The sequence below is a fragment of the Alligator sinensis genome, unplaced genomic scaffold (assembly GCF_000455745.1).
Source record: "Alligator sinensis unplaced genomic scaffold, ASM45574v1 scaffold628_2, whole genome shotgun sequence".
NCBI lineage: Eukaryota > Metazoa > Chordata > Crocodylia > Alligatoridae > Alligator > Alligator sinensis.
The window spans coordinates 2085349-2104268 of record NW_005841833.1 but is presented as its reverse complement, the minus strand read 5'-3'; the positions used below and the strand labels follow the sequence as shown (position 1 = coordinate 2104268).

General features: G+C 57.0%; 1 protein-coding gene across 1 annotated transcript in view; it reads left to right on the top strand.

The window, feature by feature from the left end:
• HIP1R (huntingtin interacting protein 1 related) overlaps positions 1 to 18920 on the top strand; it is a 43790-nt gene that overhangs the window by 13724 nt on the left and 11146 nt on the right. The window contains exons 2-18 of the mRNA XM_014518258.2: positions 4467 to 4530; positions 5216 to 5358; positions 6877 to 6933; positions 7632 to 7712; positions 7916 to 7992; positions 8861 to 8922; positions 10370 to 10510; positions 12140 to 12197; positions 12316 to 12391; positions 13054 to 13191; positions 13646 to 13704; positions 13788 to 13860; positions 14879 to 15062; positions 15367 to 15455; positions 15555 to 15671; positions 15917 to 16018; positions 17376 to 17570. Of these exons, the coding sequence (XP_014373744.1) occupies positions 4470 to 4530; positions 5216 to 5358; positions 6877 to 6933; positions 7632 to 7712; positions 7916 to 7992; positions 8861 to 8922; positions 10370 to 10510; positions 12140 to 12197; positions 12316 to 12391; positions 13054 to 13191; positions 13646 to 13704; positions 13788 to 13860; positions 14879 to 15062; positions 15367 to 15455; positions 15555 to 15671; positions 15917 to 16018; positions 17376 to 17570 (1713 nt within the window). The 5' untranslated portion in view covers positions 4467 to 4469. The remainder of the gene's footprint in view (positions 1 to 4466; positions 4531 to 5215; positions 5359 to 6876; positions 6934 to 7631; positions 7713 to 7915; positions 7993 to 8860; positions 8923 to 10369; positions 10511 to 12139; positions 12198 to 12315; positions 12392 to 13053; positions 13192 to 13645; positions 13705 to 13787; positions 13861 to 14878; positions 15063 to 15366; positions 15456 to 15554; positions 15672 to 15916; positions 16019 to 17375; positions 17571 to 18920) is intronic.

Sequence of the window (18920 nt, the reverse complement as noted above, 5' to 3'; positions counted from 1 at the left end):
AAGAGCGTTTCTAGATTCCCCGTGGATCCAGCTCCTCCTAAGGGACGTTAGAGGAGTCGTGAAACTTGGGGGAGCGAGGACGAAACCGGTCTCAAAGGCCTTTGAGCAGCCGAGAGCCTCGTAGCCGAGCCTGGGGGAAGTCCCACACCCCCCTTTTCAAATTCGACCCGTGGCTGGAGAGGCAGCCGTTCGATATGGCACAGAGCCCAGCCCGGATGGAGACACCGTAAAGCCCGACCCAAAGGATTTCGCACTTAGGCAAGCGCCAGCCCACCCCATAGGTGCACAGCTGAAGATGCTCATTTCTAGAAAGGTTTTGCTCTTCTAGCGGAGTGTGTCGCTCCCCGAGCGAAAGGCACGGTCTTTTTCCCTAGGCCGCTATCTTTGCTCGAGGTCTTAACCCCGTCAGGCAATCGGAGAAGCGAGTCTTGTGCTCTCGTCAGGGAGGACTGTAATGTGGCCTCATTGCGTGCCAAGAAGGGAAAGGCTGCATGAAACGAGGCATTGATCTTCCCCCGGCGCGGCGCGCCTCCAAAGGCCGCTGACCTTGGACCTTGTTGCCGGTAGCCTGGAACCCGTTACAGCTCGGAAATCGCAACGCGGTGGCCGGGTTGTTTCAAATCAGCCCCTTTTAAATGAAAATGCAAAAAGAGTGATCTCGAGTCCCTGCTCTGCTCGCGTGCTATGAAATGCCGCCGGCTCTCGTTGTATGGAAACACCCGTGTCCTGTGACATGTAACAGAGCCTCGCTGTGCTTGGGACCGTGCGCAGCTGCGCGCCGTGTCCCCGCGGCTGCTCCCAGCCGCAGCGTATGCCGTAGCTGAGCCGTGCTCGGTGCCCTCTGCCCCCCTGCCCTCTTCAGTTTCCTTGCTGGCTCTCGCTCCGTGGTATTTGCGTGGCATCTGCCCATTAAACATACAGCAAGGGGACATCAGTGGCTGCTGAGAGCCTGACCCGTCCGTATCAAAAGAGCCAAGCCAGCCTCCCGGCTAGTAGGCGTGATAATTGCACTCGGCAAAGACATTCATTTGCTCCTGCAGCTGGGTCAGAGCCACACGTGTCCCTCCCTCCAGTCCAGGCGCCCCCGTGTTGCGGTTCAGATCTCAATCCGGAGCTTGCTCTGCCGGGGAGCCTCTCCTCCTGTCTGTTGAAAGCAGCATGGGAGGAATGTGCTGTTCATTTGAAATGGCGTTGGTGGCGTGAACCAACCAAACAGCTGTCGCCTGGCGTGTGCACGGGAGCCGTGGTCAGCCAGGTCACGAGGGAGACGTTGCTAAATTCTTCAGGCGTACAAATCATCTAATGACTGGCCCCGTCCAGGGCGGGCATGCCCAAGGGGTAGGGCAGCAACCTTTAATAACTTTGGAAGGTTATTTCATGTCAGGATGTGTTGTCGTGCTCGCTGATGCAGCGCACGCTGCCCTTGCGCACCTCTCTGCGTGTGCATGCATGCGCGTGCCCTGCCGCGGGAGCGAGCCCACATGCCCGTCGCGCTGGCTGTGCAGCAAACCCCACACCTCCCAATGCACTGCTTGAAAGCAGCCCCCGCAGAAGCCGTCTCAGTCCCTTCTGACGTGAGCTCCCCGTCTGGCTATCAAGAGACACCCTGGTTTATAGAGAAAAGGGGTGCGCCCGCATCCCGCCGAGAGATTAAAAAGAGCTCCTCATGCTGAGAGATTTCTACTCTCCATCCGAATCCAGTGACTGATTTCATAGGGCCGAGGAGGTGCTGAGTGCCTCAAGCAGAGATCGCTTTGTAACCCAGCGGCTGTCGGCCGCGTGCAACCGTGGATGCTGACCCAGGGCGCTGTGCACCCAAGCCTGAGAAGTGACAAGCAAGTGTCTCCGTTCGGCGGTAGCTGTCGAAATGAAAAGCGTCGAGCGACTGTGAAATCAAAGGAGAAATTTTGTTGCGGGACCTGGAAGTGAACCAGGCGGCCGGTTGTGCCGTGAAACGCGCGGTGGATCTTCCCGACCAGAGAAGTCCTCATTAATTTATACAGCTGAGCGGCAGCACCGGGTCTTGGAATCTAAATGAATTATGGTACAATAGACGTCTGTATGAAATGAGGTCAGGCACGCAGGGACTGAATGAGGACTCTAAATAGAGGGTGCCGCGGTACAATAACAACCTCGAAGACCGTATGTTTCCGGGAAGTCCTGAAAGTTTTGAGGGACATGCTTTGAAAAATAAAATGTGCAGCTTTAAAGAGCTGCGCCAGCCTTGCAAAGGAGCCCTTTTCCTGCCGGGAGGGAAGTGCACCCAAGGAGCGCGGTGTGAAGGTTGGCGTTAGCAAGTCTCTGCGAGCAACCAAACAAAAATGAGCTGCCGGACTCTCGGCCCGGGTTTGAGGTTGTTCACGAGCTGACCGGCGGTTTTGGTGTACGTGCCCAACGAGGAGACGGGTCTGCCCTGCTCGCTCGTACAAAAAGACACCAGCTTTCGGCTCTGGGTTTCCATTCCTCAGTCGCTAGCGCCTTCCAAAGTGACCCCAAGACTGATGTGCATGCATATAGGGGCATGCTCTTTGGGTTTTGAACTTCTCTGGGCCTTGAATTCACTCTGATGGAAGGCAATACGTAACCCGTTGGTCAGGGTCAGCTCGTTTTGTGTCCTCAGAGGGACAGAGGCTCGCATCTTACCAGAGCCACCGCGGCATCCCGTGTGCCTGTATCTTGGCGTCCGACGTCTGGGCTAGGCTCGGTGGGTCCAGTTTCTGGGTCCAGAGGGCAGGCACTGGGAGGCCAGAAGCTCTCCCTCCACTTTACGCAGGCTGGCTCTCCTTAACCGTTGCATCCTGTTGTGGGTTTCCAGGTTCCTACCACGGTCCCGCGGTCTAACAGCCGCTCTGGAAGGACAGGACGGAGCGCGGCCAAGGACCAAAGCGACCAGGGGGTGCAGGCATGGCTGTGGCCGGGATGCTCTGCAGCACTGAAAGGCCGGGTTTATCCTGCCTGCGAGGATCAAGTGCATTTGAAGTGCGATTCCTACGTGCCGTCTGAAGGTGGTTGTACACGAGGAGAGCAGCCAAATGGCTCCTGCTGGCGGCTGCGTGCGGTCCCATCTGCTCCCTTCGACACGGTTCAACCCCGGGGAGTCGGTGCTGGGGGCGGGAGCGGGAGTCTGCAGGCCCTCGCATCCTCGGGTATCTTTTTGATGATGGTAGCACAAAGAGGGGCACGGGAGGTGGTTTGTTGGGATCTGATTTTCGGGGGAGAAGGTGGGGATGGAAACGCGGGCGTGTTTCGGTGTAGTCGGGTACAAGCTATCCCGGTAATAAAGACTGCCCTCCGCACCCCCTGCACAGCTTCCTGGCGCTGTGCTCACCCTCTCGCCCTCGGCTTCGGGCTCTCTGGGGTGAGGCAGATGCTGGTCTCGGCTTTCCGCGTGTGAAGCCAGCTGACCCTAAAAGAAGGGCTGAAGGGAGATGGGTTTCGTGCACAGAAACGCTGTCAAAGCTGCGTTGCGAAGCGCGCGTTTCAGAAGCCCGTCGGGGTTAGAAAACGAATTCTGCGCTCGCCGTTTCTCTGTCACGCTCTAACGCTGTCACAACGAGTCTCGGAGTCGAGTCAGGCGAATGCAGTTGGCTCCTTTGCAGGAGAGCGACAGCCAGGAGCACCGACGGCTCTTGTCCACGTGGCCATGTGCCAGCCAGATTTGGGACCTGGGATCTTCCCGGTTGGTGGCGTTGAATGAGGCAGGATTTGAGACTGTTTTCAGGAGCAAAGCGGCAGCTCTGTTTCTAGCAGGGGGGAACAGAAAGGAAAACGCGGGTCCTGGGGGGCGTCTTTTGATGCCAGGTGATGCTCATGGGAGTGCTGCTATCTTCGCGCTCTGATGTTGGGGCGGGAGGCCTCCATCTCTCTCCTGAGGAGTATTCGGAGACACAGCGGGCCTGTCTACACATGCACAATTACTGCGCAGTACGGGCGCACATGCCCATGCACACACACCTGTACACGCGCACGCCCATACTGCGCAGTAAATATGGTGACTTATGCCAAATTGAACGTAAATTTGATACCTGCATCATGTTGGTCTCAAATTTACGCCCAATCAGTTACTGTGCAGTAATGCACATGTAGACACCGTACTGCGCAGTAACACTGTCTAACACTAACTTGAGTCCCGAGTCAGCCCGCACGCAGCGTGAATGTGCTTTAACACCTGCACGTGTAGACGCCAGCCTATTCCCGCTTCCTGTGCAGTAACTTACTGTGCAGTAAATTTAAGCCGGCGTAAATGCATGTGTAGACACGCCCAATGGCTAGAAAGGAAGTTGGAATGAAAGATGTTTTATAAGATGCCAGGGCTGTTGAATGAAAAAAAATGTATCTGGCCACATAATTCTCAGCAAATGGTGCAAAGGGTCCAGACGTCCTGGGTTTCTGCAGCCTCAGTGGCAGCAACCTTAAAGGATTGTGCTGCGCCGTCTTCTGACTCATTGTCTCTTGTCTCTCCACAGGCTATGAGCATCAGCAAAGCCATCAACACACAGGAAGCACCAGTGAAGGAGAAGCATGCCCGCAGTATCCTTTTCCTCAATGGCAGCAGCAAACCCTGTTCGTCAGGGCCCCGAAATGTTGTCTGGATTTCACCAAGGGCTTTACAACATTATGGCTATAGTTTCCTGCACGTCGGCCTGCAGTCGGGCACGTTTCAAGGGCTGTAAATGCCGCAGGAGTTGGGAAGGAATTTTTCCTACCAACCAGCTTTGTCATTAGGGCTGGGGAGAAAGGGAGGGCATATTTGGCAGATGCTCATCAGGCCATCAGGGTGAGTGGGGGTGGCACGCCACAGTCCCATGTCTTTGCTGCAGTTGATAAGGAAGCGAGCTATAGGGGCATGGTTGGACCCAGGCACTGAGGATGAGCAAAAATAGCAGTGCTAAAACAGCTGTGAGGCAGGGCACCTCTGGGGAAAATGTAAATCGAGGAGCTGAGGGGAAAAATACTTCCTTGGCATGGCTCTCGCAAGAGGCCTGGCTGTGTTGGGCACTGCAGCTGCCTGCAGACCAGGCCGCACCACTGTTGATGGCTGCAGGTGAATTGGAGTCCAGTCTGTGGTTCTTTTTAAAAAGGAGCGAACACAGGAGACAAGGGTCACAAAGGGGGGGAGGCTGAGCGGGGCCAGGCAGCTTTTCCGCTCGGACCGGCTGGGCGATGGCATTCCCCGGGGCACGTGCCTGTGCGATTAGCCTTGACTCCTGGGCAGGGATTATTCTGGGGACCCACCATGAGAAAGGCGCGTTCACGTTCTGGTCCTACGCCATCGGCCTCCCCCTGCCCAGCAGCTCCATCCTCAGCTGGAAGTTCTGCCACGTTCTGCACAAGGTCCTGAGAGACGGGCATCCCAACGTAAGTGTCGCTGTCGCACGCTGGGCACGTGGAGCGCGTGTCGTGCCCAGTGCCCTATGCCGTTCACGAGGGAGGCTTCTCCTCCTCCCCGCTTGGCAGGGAGGGGACTCGAGGCACGGGCCCGTGGGAGAGGGTGAGTGCTGATGTGTGGCTGCGGGTGGGCAGGACTGTCAGCCCCGGTGGATGGCCACAGGCTCGAAAGGCAGCACGGTCACGTTGATATGATGTACACGGGGCTTGCAGGCCAGCGCAAATGATCCCAGGATGTGCAGCAGGCAGACGTGTGGCCAGAAGTCAGAGGGACGGACATATCAGCGCCCTGAATGCCCTGGTCTGGCTGTCCACTCTGGTGTTGTCTGACCCTGGAAGCGGGGTGCCAGGCTTCCTGTGCTTGCTGTGATGCTGCCTTCACTGAACGAGAGCCCCCTTTTTCCTTATAATATTCTCCGCTTCGTGTGGTGCACGTTTCTCCCATGAGAAACATGAACAGTCCCTGCATATACGGTCCAGCGCCTCCCCCTGCCCCCAGCCTTGCACTCAGCTTCCTGTAACGAGCACAGTCCTCCAGCGAATCCAAGGCTGAATCACTGGCTTGACGGAGCTGCTGTCAGTCCTGCGGGAATGCTGAATCCGCTTTCTGGGGATTCCTGTGCCCATAGCACCCTCCGCCTGCAAAGCTGGGATTTAATAGAAGATGTCCTGGCCACGGTGAGAGCAGGAGACATCTTCCTGGGCAACACATATCAGTCGCCACATCGGGCGTGCTGTGTTGTGAGATGCTGGAGCGCTTTGTTAGTCGAGCGTTCAGAAACTCAACCCGTGGGTACCGACATGAAAGGGACCCGGGAAGCAGCATAGCTAGCGTTTGTGCGTCGAGGCTGCACGGACCTGTCTGTCCTCATTGTGAAGAGCCGCCTGCGGTGACACTGTCCTAGTTGCCTCCTGCTTTCTCACTCGTAGCTCTCAAAGACTTCACTTGGTTGTAGTCCCTGTGATGTGGGAAACGGAGTCAGCGGCGGCGAGACTGGCCCGTGCTCACAACGCAGCCCGGCTCTGAGAACTCGTTTCCTGCCATTCTCGCTGCTCCATCTGTATCCCCAAGGGTATTGAAAGCCTGCTGTTCTCACAGGCCTTGTTAAGACCAGGCCTTTCATCCCTTTCACTGGTTAGAGTGAAACGGTAGCTTCCAGAGAGAAACAGAGACCTCTTCTAGTTTGTTCTGGGGGAGCACTAGCCTGGGGAGCCTGCAGACCCATTTCTCTCTGCCAAAACAGAGTCGCCACTTGGTGCCATTTGAAAGGTTTCCCTTGTGCCCTCTCTGGCCCTATATCCTCACAACAGGCTGGCGAGGAGGGGATCTGGGAGGAACCGGGCTGGCGAGGAGGGGATCTGCTCATCACAGCAGATGGGGCTGCAGCAGGGTTGGTGCGGTCAAGATGATCTCAATGTACATTGACTTCCCGTAATTGCACATGAGCACGCATGCGGCACGTCTAACCCCCGTGCCTTTATTCCCAGGTTCTTCAGGACTGTCAGAGGTATCGGAGTAACATCCGGGAGACCGGAGACCTGTGGGTGAGTCGTGGCAACGGGCTGTGCCTGCTCCTGACAGCCCAAAGCCCCGTGGTGTAGAGAGGTGCAGCTGGTCTTGGGGAACAGCTGGTTTCGGCCCCGGGCACAGTGACTGAACGTAGAGAGGGGCAGACGCTCTGGAGAGCGTAACCCTCCCTCGAGCGTGCTCAGCCTGTGATGCATTGCTTGTTGTTGAAATGGGGGTGGGATGAAGGAAGACAAAGCTGTGATTTTTTTGGACAGGAAGCGAGCATGGCTGCCGTATCTGATGCTGCAAAGGATGAGAGGAGGAAGTGGGGGAGGTGAGGGAGGCCTGAACTGCACATTGGCGTCACCCTCTTTGCATTTGGAGAGCAAGGCAAAGCCCTGGGGTTTTGTCCACTGGCATCAACATCTGGGAAGCAGCTGGCTATGTGGAGCTCAGCGGGCAGTGTATCCTCACCCATAGGAGAGAGAAGGCAGAGCAGCACTTGCATTTAGATGCATGCAAGGCCTTGCCCTTCTGCGCTCATGGTGAAATTCCCCTTCCTGGTTGCTCAGAGGCTTAGCGGTCAAGGTGTGAAAATCGGTGCAATGCAGCAGAGCTTGGCTTGTCTTGGGGATTTTCTGGTAGTTGGCTCAGCCCTGCTGGAAGGGGCAGGAGGATGGATGGTTCAAGTTGCTGGGACCTATTGAAACATCGGTGCTGTATTCCTTGACAGGGCCATCTGCACGACAGATACGGGCAGCTTGTGAACATTTACACCAGACTCCTTCTCACCAAGATCTCCTTCCACCTGAAGGTAACGCCAGCAAGGCTGGGCTGGTTTGGGGGCATATTGAGGGAGCTTTGGTGCAAGGCTGCTGGGCTGTTTTCTGGCCTGGCGTATTCATGCTTTTTTGCGGGTGCGAGGACCTTCTTGTGAAAGACACGCTCGCCAAGTGGGGCAGGGGAAGGGTGGGATGGACTGTTGCTGGCACTGATGAGGACTGTCTTTGCTCGAAGCACCCGGAGTTTCCACCAAACCTAGAAGTGACGGACGAGGTGCTGGAGAAGGCCGCGGGGACAGACGTGAACAACATGTGAGTGTGGTCACACATTGTGCACGGCACAAGGGCTGCATCACTCCCGAGTCACCACAGTCAGATCCCTAGCCACGTCAGTGGATGCACCTATCGAAACCGGGGGCAAGATGGGACACCTCTGTGCACGGGGGCACCTTTAAGGCCCGCATGAGCCCGAAGCACGAGCGATATGTCTGCGCATCGTGTCAGCAGGGCAGGGCAGTGCGGGAGATATTGGTGGGCTCGTGTCGGTGGTTCTTGTTCTCCAGAAACTCAGATTCCCATCAATTGGCCCTTTCAGCCCTGAGCCAAAGTGGAGAGCTGTCAGAAACAAGCCAAGGCTTAATTTCCAGAGGATCTTGATGCTCCTAATGGCACTTAGAGAGACACGTCTCTGACCAGTAAGCCCCAGAGCTGGAATGTCTTACTGGGTTGCTGCTGACAGCCGTTACCTGTTTTATCGAAGGGCCTGCAGTAACATCTCTCTCCTACTGGCGATGGGGAGGGAGGAAGACTTGTGTGGTTTGAGGGGGGAGATACCCACGCTGCAGCAGCACCCTCCAGTCATCCCTCCTCTCCCTGTGCCCCCAGCATAGGGGCTCAGCCATTGCTGAGTTGTAGTGTTTGGGGATGGTACTGTATGACTGAGGCTACCTCTGGGACCGCAGCCCTGCTTTCTTCTCTGATGCCGGCAGGTTTCTCAGCCCGTGGGTTTGCGCTGGTACCACATGCTTCTGGTGAAAAACAAACAGCCGGGGTAGCAATCAGGACTAAGCATACCAAGGGTCTGCGGTACCAGACCACGATATGCTGGCATCTCTTTTGTTGAGCCTTTCTGAAGCAATGCCAGCCTGGCTGTAAAGTGACGGCTTTTGCTCTGTTGCAGCTTTCAGCTCACGGTTGAGATGTTCGATTACATGGACTGTGAACTCAAGCTCTCCGAGTCAGGTGAGTAGCCCATTCTCTCCTGGTTTCTTTGTGTTCCCTGTACCCCAGGTGGCTAAGCCATCACCCCTTAACCCAAGTCTTGTCCCAGCCGAGCTCTAGTCCATCATTCTCTAAGAAGCAAGGTGCTTTGGTTTCTAGAGCAGCCACCAGCTTTGTTTGCTCATAGACAGAGCTGGCTAAGCAGGCCCTTTTGGAAAGGCCATTAGCAAACCTGCACTGGCTTTGAACAATGGCAGTTCAAGTGTGGCATTGAGCAGAGAGATACATGTTCCCGTCGACATGCAGATGTTAATGGCAGACATTATGTGAAGCCCTAATCTCATAAACTGGGGAGTAGAATCGAGGGTGTTCCCTTATAAATATTCAGTTTTCTCTCTGAAACATCCTCTTTGAGACCTGAAGGACTCGCGCTGGGGCTGCTTCTGTGCACCGCCCTTGTGTCACTCTCCAAGGAGCGATGGTGCAGACACCAGCCGTTCCCCAGCAGGGACGGTCAGCCAGAATGGGGCTTGCAAAGCGGTCACGCTCGTCACGGGCTGCAGGGCCAGAGGAACTAAAACACTTGGGCCCTTTGCTTTCTCCCCAGAAATAGGGGGTAAAGACCCAGTGATTCAGTTGTCAATACAAAATGGTAGTTGCTGTGTTACCCAGGAGAGAGCAGGAGACAAACACTTAATGTGTCCGTACTGGTCAGGAGGTCCCCCATTCCTCTCCTGGAAACCCAGACAGATACCTCGTCTCTGCCCCCACCCCAGTCGGTCACAATACTTCTGAGCCTGGAGGCCCAGTGTGGTAGGTGCCCTCCAGTCCCTTGAGGCATAGTTTGCAGCTGGCGGTGATTAGCAGTAAGATCCCAGGAGGATCTCGGCCTCCCCCTCCCCTGCCTGGTGCCACTGTACCAGGCTTGCCTGTGTCCAAATTCATCCCATGTCTCCAGGCAGCCTGTGGGCAGCACCACGTACTTTCCTGTTAATCATAAAGCTTTACTGCCTCGGTTCCAACCACCCAAGGGCAAGCTGAGCAAACAGAGGCCGTCGGGTCCCAGCCGGTGTGAGGTCCGGGGAGATCCATTACCAGCAGGCTGGCTCGTTGCGTTGGCTGCAGGCCTGCGTCTTTCTCATCTGGGACTGCACTGGGAAGCTGAGCTGCAGCACGTCATGTTGTAATCACGCATGGCAGAACCTGACCCTGGGTTCAAGCTGCATGTGAGCACATCTCATCCATCGGTGCCATGAATCTTCCCAGAGAGCAGGGGTAGGATTAGGGCTGTGATCTGCCCAGCGCCGTGATTGGGAGGCTGCCCTTCCTTTGGCGGGAGCATGAAGCCCTGTGTAGTTCAGTGAGATCCCACCTGAAAGGGAGCCCCAGGCCGCCTGCCAGGAATCGTCTGTCTGCAGAGCCTGTGCTAAGCCATAACCCTCTGCCTCGGCCTCCTCTCCTTCCCCAGTCTTCAGGCAGCTCAACACCTCCATGGCTGTGTCACAAATGTCTGCCGTGCAGTGCCGCCTAGCCCCGCTCATCCAGGCGATCCAGGACTGCAGCCACCTCTACCATTACACCGTCAAGCTCCTGTTCAAGCTGCACTCATGTGAGTCTCCCCCAGCCATGTCGCCCATGGAGAGGGTGGAGCATAAAGGGGTAAAGCCCTTCCTAGGGGCAGCCAGTAGTGTGCAATGTGCAATGGCGTGATGCCTGTAAGGTGAGCCGACACAGTGCATGGACCCCTGTGTTGAGCTGCACTGAGATGCACATTCGGTCTCTTCAGCCTTTCTGAGCTCAAGGGTCTCTGTGGCTTAATATTTAGGCTGGAGGTTTGCTGCAGGGATGCAGCTGGCAGCAGCGGGGGAGTCATGGAGGGCTATGGGGTGTGGCACTCAGCAAACCAGACTGATGGAGCCCAGCTAATGGCCCCTTTCAGTCTATGTAATGCATTTACTTGGCACCTGGGCATCTCGGGACAAACACTCTGCCGCTGTCAAGATTTCACTTGCAGAGAGTCTGCTGCATGGTTTATAGCCCGGTTCTGGCACTGAATGACCCTGATCATGATAGCCTGAGAAACCGCTGGGACGAGCGCTGCATTTAGAGATGGGTACAGGATGGAGAGGGCCTCACTGTGCACAGGCGGTTGGGTATGGGAGATCAGTGCTCCTCTGCAGTTCTCCCCATGCACTGCTGAGCCTCGGTACTTTGCTTCCTGTCGGCACAATTGAGTGCTGGGGCATCGATGACGAACATGAGCCCTGGGCATCGTTCCAGATGCTGCATTTTGCAGCTGCTTCACTCAGTGGTGGGGGTCTCTTGCTGAGGCCCCATGCTGGGTTGGAGGGTGGAGCTCCAGGTTTGTCTTGATGGAGGAACTCAAGCCATCAGGATTCAGGTTGGCCAGGAGAGGTCTGTGCCAGGATGGCAGCTGCAGTTGGGGCTGTAAAAGTTAAAGTGTAACCCGAGCACCTGTCCCTGCAGCGCTGTGTGACCCGTGTGGTTTTCGTGCACGGGGTGGATGCTTCCTGTAGATCAGCAGGGTTATCAGCTTGGTTTCACGCAGAGGAGACCCCGATGACACACACCCTGATCGCCAGCTGTAAGCTGCTGGCATGTGCAGCCACTGAGCTCCCTGGAGAGCCGTCATTTTGCCAAGCACAGGGCAGACAGAACGCTTTCCTAGGACCCCTTCTCTGCCCCTTGGGATCCCTGGATTCCCTAGGACCCATCCCTGCCCCTTGGGATCAGGTCCAGGGTGACTCAGAGGCAGCTGTCCGTCTCCCCTGCCCCTCTGATGCTTGATTTCCAGATGAGACATTTACGGGCAAACCTCCTAAAAGCAAATATCCTGAGGGAGAAGGCAGAATGCTCCAGGTGCCTGCTAGTGACTTGTGCAGGAAAGCCTTGTTGCATAAACACAGCCCCCGTAGCACCTGCCTCTGGGGTCAGGCACACCGGGATTCCCGGGTCTCTCTCACCTGATGCACGGCAGGTCAGGTCAGGTCCAACTGTGGCTGCCACTGTCATAGACAGTCACTATTCAAATGTTGGAGCCCTGCACGAGGGCACGTGCGGTGTGATCGTGCAGCGCTCTTCCTTGTGGCTGGACCAGACGGCTTCTGTCTGCGCAGCACTGCGTGGGCAGTGCGTGCCGTCAGAAGGATGGGACATGGGTGGCATTCCCTGGGTTCATGGCTTGGTTCATCACTCCCCGTCTCCTCGACTCCTGCAGGTCTGCCAGCCGACACGCTGCAAGGCCACCGCGATCGCTTCCACGAGCAGTTCCGCAGGTAAGAAAGGACGTCCCAGCCGTAGCCCTTGGGCCGTAGGGAACGTGGTGTTTGGCTTAGGGGGGTGCTTGCTACCCCACATTAACACCTGCTTTGCTTTTCTCCCCCCTGCTCCCAGCCTCAAAAACTTCTTTAAAAGGGCCTCGGACATGCTGTACTTCAAGCGCCTCATCCAGATCCCCCGGCTGCCAGAGGTACTGTTGGCTTTGCTTCCCCGGGAATGGCGATGTGACATCACAGTGGCAGCCTCTGGCACTGTGCACAGCGTGCATTGATGCAGGGGGCTGCCTACCCCAGAGACCCTGGGGATGGGGAGCGTGGGACGCAGGGTGCTGTAGAGGAGGTCCCAGTGCCGAGCAAATGCTGCTGACTGCCCAAGCTGCCCTGTGGATGTCCAGGGCTCCACAGGTAGAGACACCAGTGGGCAATGCACCTTGGGGCGCCTGGCTGGTGGCTGGCTGCTCCATGCCACAGTCGGGTCATGTGGCCACGATGGCGCAGGATGTCAAAAGTGTATCTCGATGCTCCAGTGCTTTTCAGTGGGAAGTGCCATGCGGCAGGCAGCCAGTGTCAGCAGGAAGGGGGCTTTCACTCCAGGATTTTTCATTCCAGATGCCACGCCATAAGCAGTAGCTCCTATCACTGAGGCCACGTCCTCTTTCAGCATCTGCTTACCCGGTCCTCAAGTTCCTCCATTGAGGAGACTGGCAGGAAAGGCTATATAGGCCCCAGGGCCCATAGCATGAGATTCCCCCATTGCCACAAGCTGCAGAAGCACCGGCGCAAGGGATGGGGAGAAGGTGGGGGTGCCGCGCCATATGTGTGACCCTGACCAAAGCATGCCATGTCCCAACAGAGCCCCCCTAACTTCCTGCGGGCCTCGGCGCTGGCGGAGCACGTGAAGCCCGTGGTGGTCATCCCGGAGGAGGCCCCTGAGGATGAGGAACCGGAGAACCTGATCGAGATCAACACGGCCCCTGCGGCAGAGCAGCAGGTGGGAGCCTGGGGTGCTCAGGCCGGACCACCCTCAAAAGGAGCCAGTGCAAATCACGTGCTCTTCCATCTTCCCCCCCACCCAGCACTCTGTGTCGTGATGGTGGTGAAGGCTGAGTCCTTTGCTTTTAGCCACGTCCGTCCTTCAGGGACATTGCCAGGCCGGACATTGTCTCCCCTCCCACACAGCACAGCTGGGAGCAAAGCAGTCTACTCCAGCAAGCTGCCGATAGCCGAGGCTGGGCACCGCTGCGCCTCGTATCTAGTGTGGTGGGGGTGCGGGTCCCCCCAGGCTTGGCAGGAGCCTTTCTCGGCTGTGGCTGAAAGCATGCTGACTAGGCGGTCTCTGATTATTTGGGGTATCGCCTGTCAAGGGGCATTTGGGCTTAGTCAGGCCAGACCCTGGCGAGGACCCAGTGAAGGGCTAATGCTGTCCATTGCCTGGTCCCCTGTAGGTCACGTCAGACATATTCGAGCAGACATTCGGGCCCCCCAACGGTATCCGGGATGACAGGTGAGGGGGAGCAACACTGGCCGGGTCCGGCTGGGAGCTGCCATTCTCCGGGCCGGTCATAAGCCTTCCTCTCCCATCCCCAGGGATCTCCAGATTGAAAACCTGAAGAGGGAAGTGGAAACCCTGCGCATGGAGCTGGAGAAGATTAAACTGGAGGTGAGGCCCCGTGCCGGGGTAGCCTGGGGTCGATGGGGAAAAGGAGGTGGAAGGTGCTGCCAGTCAGGCTCTGCGCCGCTCTCAGGGAGAGGATAAGTCTGACGTGGCCGTCAAGGCTTTCGTCTCCAGTTGGACCAAGGGCTGAATCCCCAGGGTCCCAGGCCAGACCCTGTGCATGGGTGCTCGGGACGGCCAAGCTGTCTTGATCCTGAGCATCCATGGTGTTTAGCAGATGTTGGTGACAGGTCAATATGAACCCTGGCATTAGCACTAGCCTCGAGGGGAAATGGGCCCGTCTCTCTGCTTGCCTTTCTCCATGCCCACATCAAGGATCTTTGCTGGCGATGCTCCAGCCCAGCCTGGGCTCAGCAGGGCACCTTCTCAGAGGCTCCCGAACTGCCCGGCCATGCTGCAAAGATTTCTCCCTGTTCCCCACATTCAGCAGAGTCTTTCAGCCAGGGTGTGAGGCCTTTTGTAGGGACAGTTGGAGGAGAAAGATGATGCCAGATATATGACTCTGTGAGGGACAGACCTTCTTGTGGTTGCTGCCTGGGCCTGGTCTCCACTGGGCCAGCTGGAGCTCCAGGGACTGGGCCTGACACGGGATGCAGCGGGCATGGTGGGGGCAGAAAGAGAGCAGGTGTGTGTGTGTGTGTGTGTGTGTGTGTGTGTGTGTGTGTGTGTGTGTGTGTGTGTGTGTACAGGCACCTAAACCCCGGGGCTGAACCAGACGGTGGCTAGCGTATGTCAGTAGAAGAAAAACAGGCCCCAAGGAAAGAGGAACTGAAATGGTAACAGTATTAAAGCAGGAGAGATTGTGACAGCAGGTGCTGGGAAGATTAGGTCTCCCCAGAGCCCCCTCACACAGGCTGCACACGTGAGGTGCCTGGCAGGGTCAGCAGAAGCCCTGGCATGGGTCTGAAAGCAGTTTGTTGCCAGAACTGGTGCCATGCCAGGCTCTATGGTGCAATGCCTGGGCCGTGCATGCCTCAGGGTCTGTCTCTCTTGGCATCCCCAGGCGCAGCGGTACATTGCGCAGCTCAAGGCCCAGGTCAACAGCCTGGAGGGTGAAGTGGAGGAGCAGCGGAAGCAGAAGCAGAAGGCTTTGGTGGACAACGAGCAGCTGCGGGACGAGCTGGAGAGGCTGCAGAAAGCCAAGCTGGACAGTGACCGAACACAGAGGCTGTACGTCGAGGCCGAAAGTAGGTGCCGTCAGGGGCTGTGGGCGGGGAGGGGGCTGCTGACACCTGGGTGTCTGCTGGGTCTGTCTCCAGGTGAGGATACGTTTCACCCACCCGTGTACAGCATGGCTGAACGCAGTCAGCCCGGCAGGGCTCTGTGCTGCAGCCATTCTCATGGTGCAAAGCGCCAATGGGAAATCCCAGAGCCAGGCACTGGGACAGGCCCACCCCACGTGCAGCAGCCGGGCCCCGTGCCTCCTGTTCGGTGTGTTCCCCATCTTCGTATGGTGCTGGGCTGACGCTGGGAGGTTTGTGTGCATTTCAGAGAAGGCCGGTGCCACCGAGATCCGCTACACCAAGCTGAAGGAGAAGCACAGCGAGCTCATCAACACGCATGCTGAGCTCCTGAGAAAGGTATGCTAGGAAACGGACTTGTCCCCAGAGGCTCTCCGTGGGCAGCTTTATGTCCCCGTGAGGTATCGACAGCCTCTCCCACCTCCTCTCTCGCTCCAGAATGCAGACACAGCCAAGCAGCTGACAGTCACCCAGCAGAGCCAGGAGGAGGTGGCGCGCATCAAGGAGCAACTAGCTTTCCAGATTGAGCAGGTCAAGCGGGAGGCAGAGATGAAGGTGCGTGACCAGGAGGCTGTTCTGCGTCCCCGCAGACCTGGGAACACTGCCCAGGGCCTCGGGGAGGGTGGCAGACATCAGCAGGGGCCTCGAGGAAGTGTAGGCTTGGGTGTTGTTCAGTAGCTGGACTGTGGCACCCTGCATTTGACCTTCTCAGGGTCCAAGTGGGGGCAGAGGCAGCACCGAGTAGTTTTAGGTTGCTGCTAGGCACCAGCTAATGCTGCTGCATCCATCTGTCCCTACAGCTGGAGGACCAGACCCTGCAGATGGAGCAGCTGAAGAGAGAGCTGGAGACCAAGAAGGAGGAGCTGATGCAGTCACAACAGTCTCTCAGCCACTCCAAGGATGTAGGTGCCGCAGTGCCACATATAGCGGATGGCAGGGACTGGTTCATAGAGCAGCCAAGGTGGGCGTCAGAGTGCCAGGCTGTCCCATCCCAACATGAGGAGATCTCCCTGCTGCTCTCGCCGCCAGCAAAGCAGGTTCTCCCAGCACGTGGTCCTGCACAGGGCAGATGGGGGATGATGTGGCACCCGTGCTGGGAGTTGAGCCCCTTCGTTCTCCTCTCCCAGTCCCTTTATGTCCTGCGCCAGGGCTGGAGCAGCACGAAGCCCTGAATCCTGACAGGGTAGGAGAGATGCAACAGCAGCACTGTGGGTGGCAGCTGGAGGAGTGTGTCCCAAAGACACCCTTGGAAACCTCAGCAAGCAGGGGAGGAGTTTGGTGGGGTGGGAGGTGTAAGGTCTCAGTGTGTCTGAATGGGCCTGTTGCCCCCACGACAGCCCTGGGAAGTCCTTTGGAAACTTGAGGCCGGGCATCTGGGATAGTGCAGGGGCTGTCTCTGCCAGCCTCCCGTAGGAGGGGTTGGGGGAAGTTTGCCGTGGGGTGAAAAAGCAAACAAAACATTAGGGATTATTAAGAAGGGAACTGTAAATGAAACGGGAAGTATCATCATACCCCTTTATAAATCCATGGTGCGTCCACACCTTGAATACCGTGCCCGGTTCTGTTCCCACACCTCAAAAAGGAGATAGGAGAGCTAGAGCAGGTCCAGAGAAGGGCAGCAAGGATGATGAGCGGCATGAAGGGACTTCCATGTGAGCAGACACTATAGAGGCCGAGCTTATTCAGTTTAGAAAAGAGATGCTTAAGGGGGAACACAATAAGGGTTTACAAAATACTGAATGGTGAAGGGAAAGTCGAGAGGAATGTATTATTGACTCGCTCTCTCACCAGAACTTGAGGTGACGCAATGAAATGAGCAGGCTGTCAGTTTAAAACTAACACAAGGAAGGTCGTTTTCACCCAGCATGTCATTAACGTGCGGGACTCGTTGCCACCGGACGTGGTGGACGCTGACGGCGTAGGCAGATTCACAAAAGGGCTGGACAAATGCTTGGAGGAAAGGGGCAGCAGTAGCTACTGAGCACGGGCGTGAGGGGCACGAGGCTGGGCAAGCTGGACCTTTGGTCTGACCCAGTCGGTGGCAGTTCCTGTCTTCTTATAAAAGATGGAGCCCCTGCACCCAGGGCCAAATGTCATGTTCCCACCTGGATATGTAGGAAGCAGAGATTCAGGCCAGCCCGAAGCAGCCCTGGTTCCTGCCGGGAGCCGTCAGTACTGTGTGTAATCGAGGATGGGCGCTGGCTTGTCCCAAGGGTGTAGGTGGTGCAGCGTGACATGCTGCTGCTTCCCTCTCCGCAGACGGGCTCCGAGCTGAGCTCGCGGCTGGAAGCTCTGCACGCCGAGAAGGACTCGCTGAGGAAGGCGGTGAGCGAGCAGGAGCAGGAGCTGCTGTCCACGAAGGGCCTGATCGAGGAGAAGGAGCTGCTGTGGCACCAGGAGGCCGAGAAGAGTGCGAAGGAGATCGGGGAGCTGCGGGGGAAGCTGGTGGACAAGGTAGCGGGGAGAGAGCCCTGGTGTCGCTTGGGGGACATCTCGTTCCTGCCTTTGTAGGGTCTGAAGCGAGGCGCGGGCAGAGAAAGTTCTCCGTGTTGTCATCAGTCGAGCTCGTGCGGTGCTGGCTGATGGCTGAGGAGCTCCCTTTCCCCTCGGAGACTGCACGACCAGAAAGGCCTTGCACTGAAATGTTTGCGTGCGGTGACGCAGCCTCTCTTCAGTATCAATGGCTGCAAATCACATCAATGTTCCTCCCTCCGTGATGGGGGCAGAAGCAGGGAACTAGGAGCCAGGACTCCTGGCTTCTTTTCCTGACCGACAGTACTTGGGCCATCGGGTATGGAGAGAGCAGGTGTAACTGTGACGAGGTGACCGGGGCAGCTGTCCTGGGCACTGTCATAGGGGAGGGGGCACAAAAACAGTGCCGCTGCATCTGCATGATGACACTGGCACTGCTGCTCCCATGCATCCGGCTGCCTCAGCACCTGGCTGCCTTGTTACACCTCTGGCACCACCCAATTATGACCCAGTCGCCCTTTTCTTGCCATGCTTTTCTGGTTGCTCAGACCCTGGCCTCTACCCCAGCCCTGGCCCATCGTGTAGCAGGGCTGTGGCTTGTAGCAGCTGGCTCTCCCCACCCCAGAACAGGGAAGGTGGGCAGCTACATGGTGGAGGTGCCCAAGCTGGCTGGCATCAAGGTGTGGTTGCATTGACTTTGAGCCAGTTGTGTTGCCTTGGTCGTTTTCCTGCCGCCACCTCCTCAGTGTAGGTTGTGCAGCCTGTTCGTTGAAAACGAGGGTGGAAGGGACCTCAGGAGGTCACGTCTAGTCCATCCCCTGCTCAGAGCAGGACCAGCCCCAACTACATCATTCCAGCCAAGGCTCTGTCTACCCGGGTCTTAAAAACCTCCAAGGAGAGAGACTCCACCACCTCTGTGGGTAACCTGTTTCAGTGCTTCACTACCCTCCTAGTGAGAGAGTTTTTCCTAGTATCTAAACTTCCCTTGCTGCAATTTGAGCCCATTGCTCCTTGTTCTGTCATCTGTCCCCACTGAGAACAGTCCAGCTCCATCCTCTTTTGAGCCCTGCTTCTGGTAGTTGAAGGCTGCTATTAAATCCCCTGAGTCGTCTCTTCTGCAGACTAAATAAGCCCAGTTCCCTCAGCCTCTCCTCAGAAATCATGTGCCCCAGCCCCCCAACCATTTTCATTGTCCTCTGCTGGACTCTCCCCAATTTATCCACACCCTTTCTGTAGTGGGGGGCCCAAAACTGGACACAGGACTCCAGATGTGGCCTCCCCAGTGCTGAATAAGAGCCGCACAACAGCAGGGCTCGTGTATGCGTCATCCTC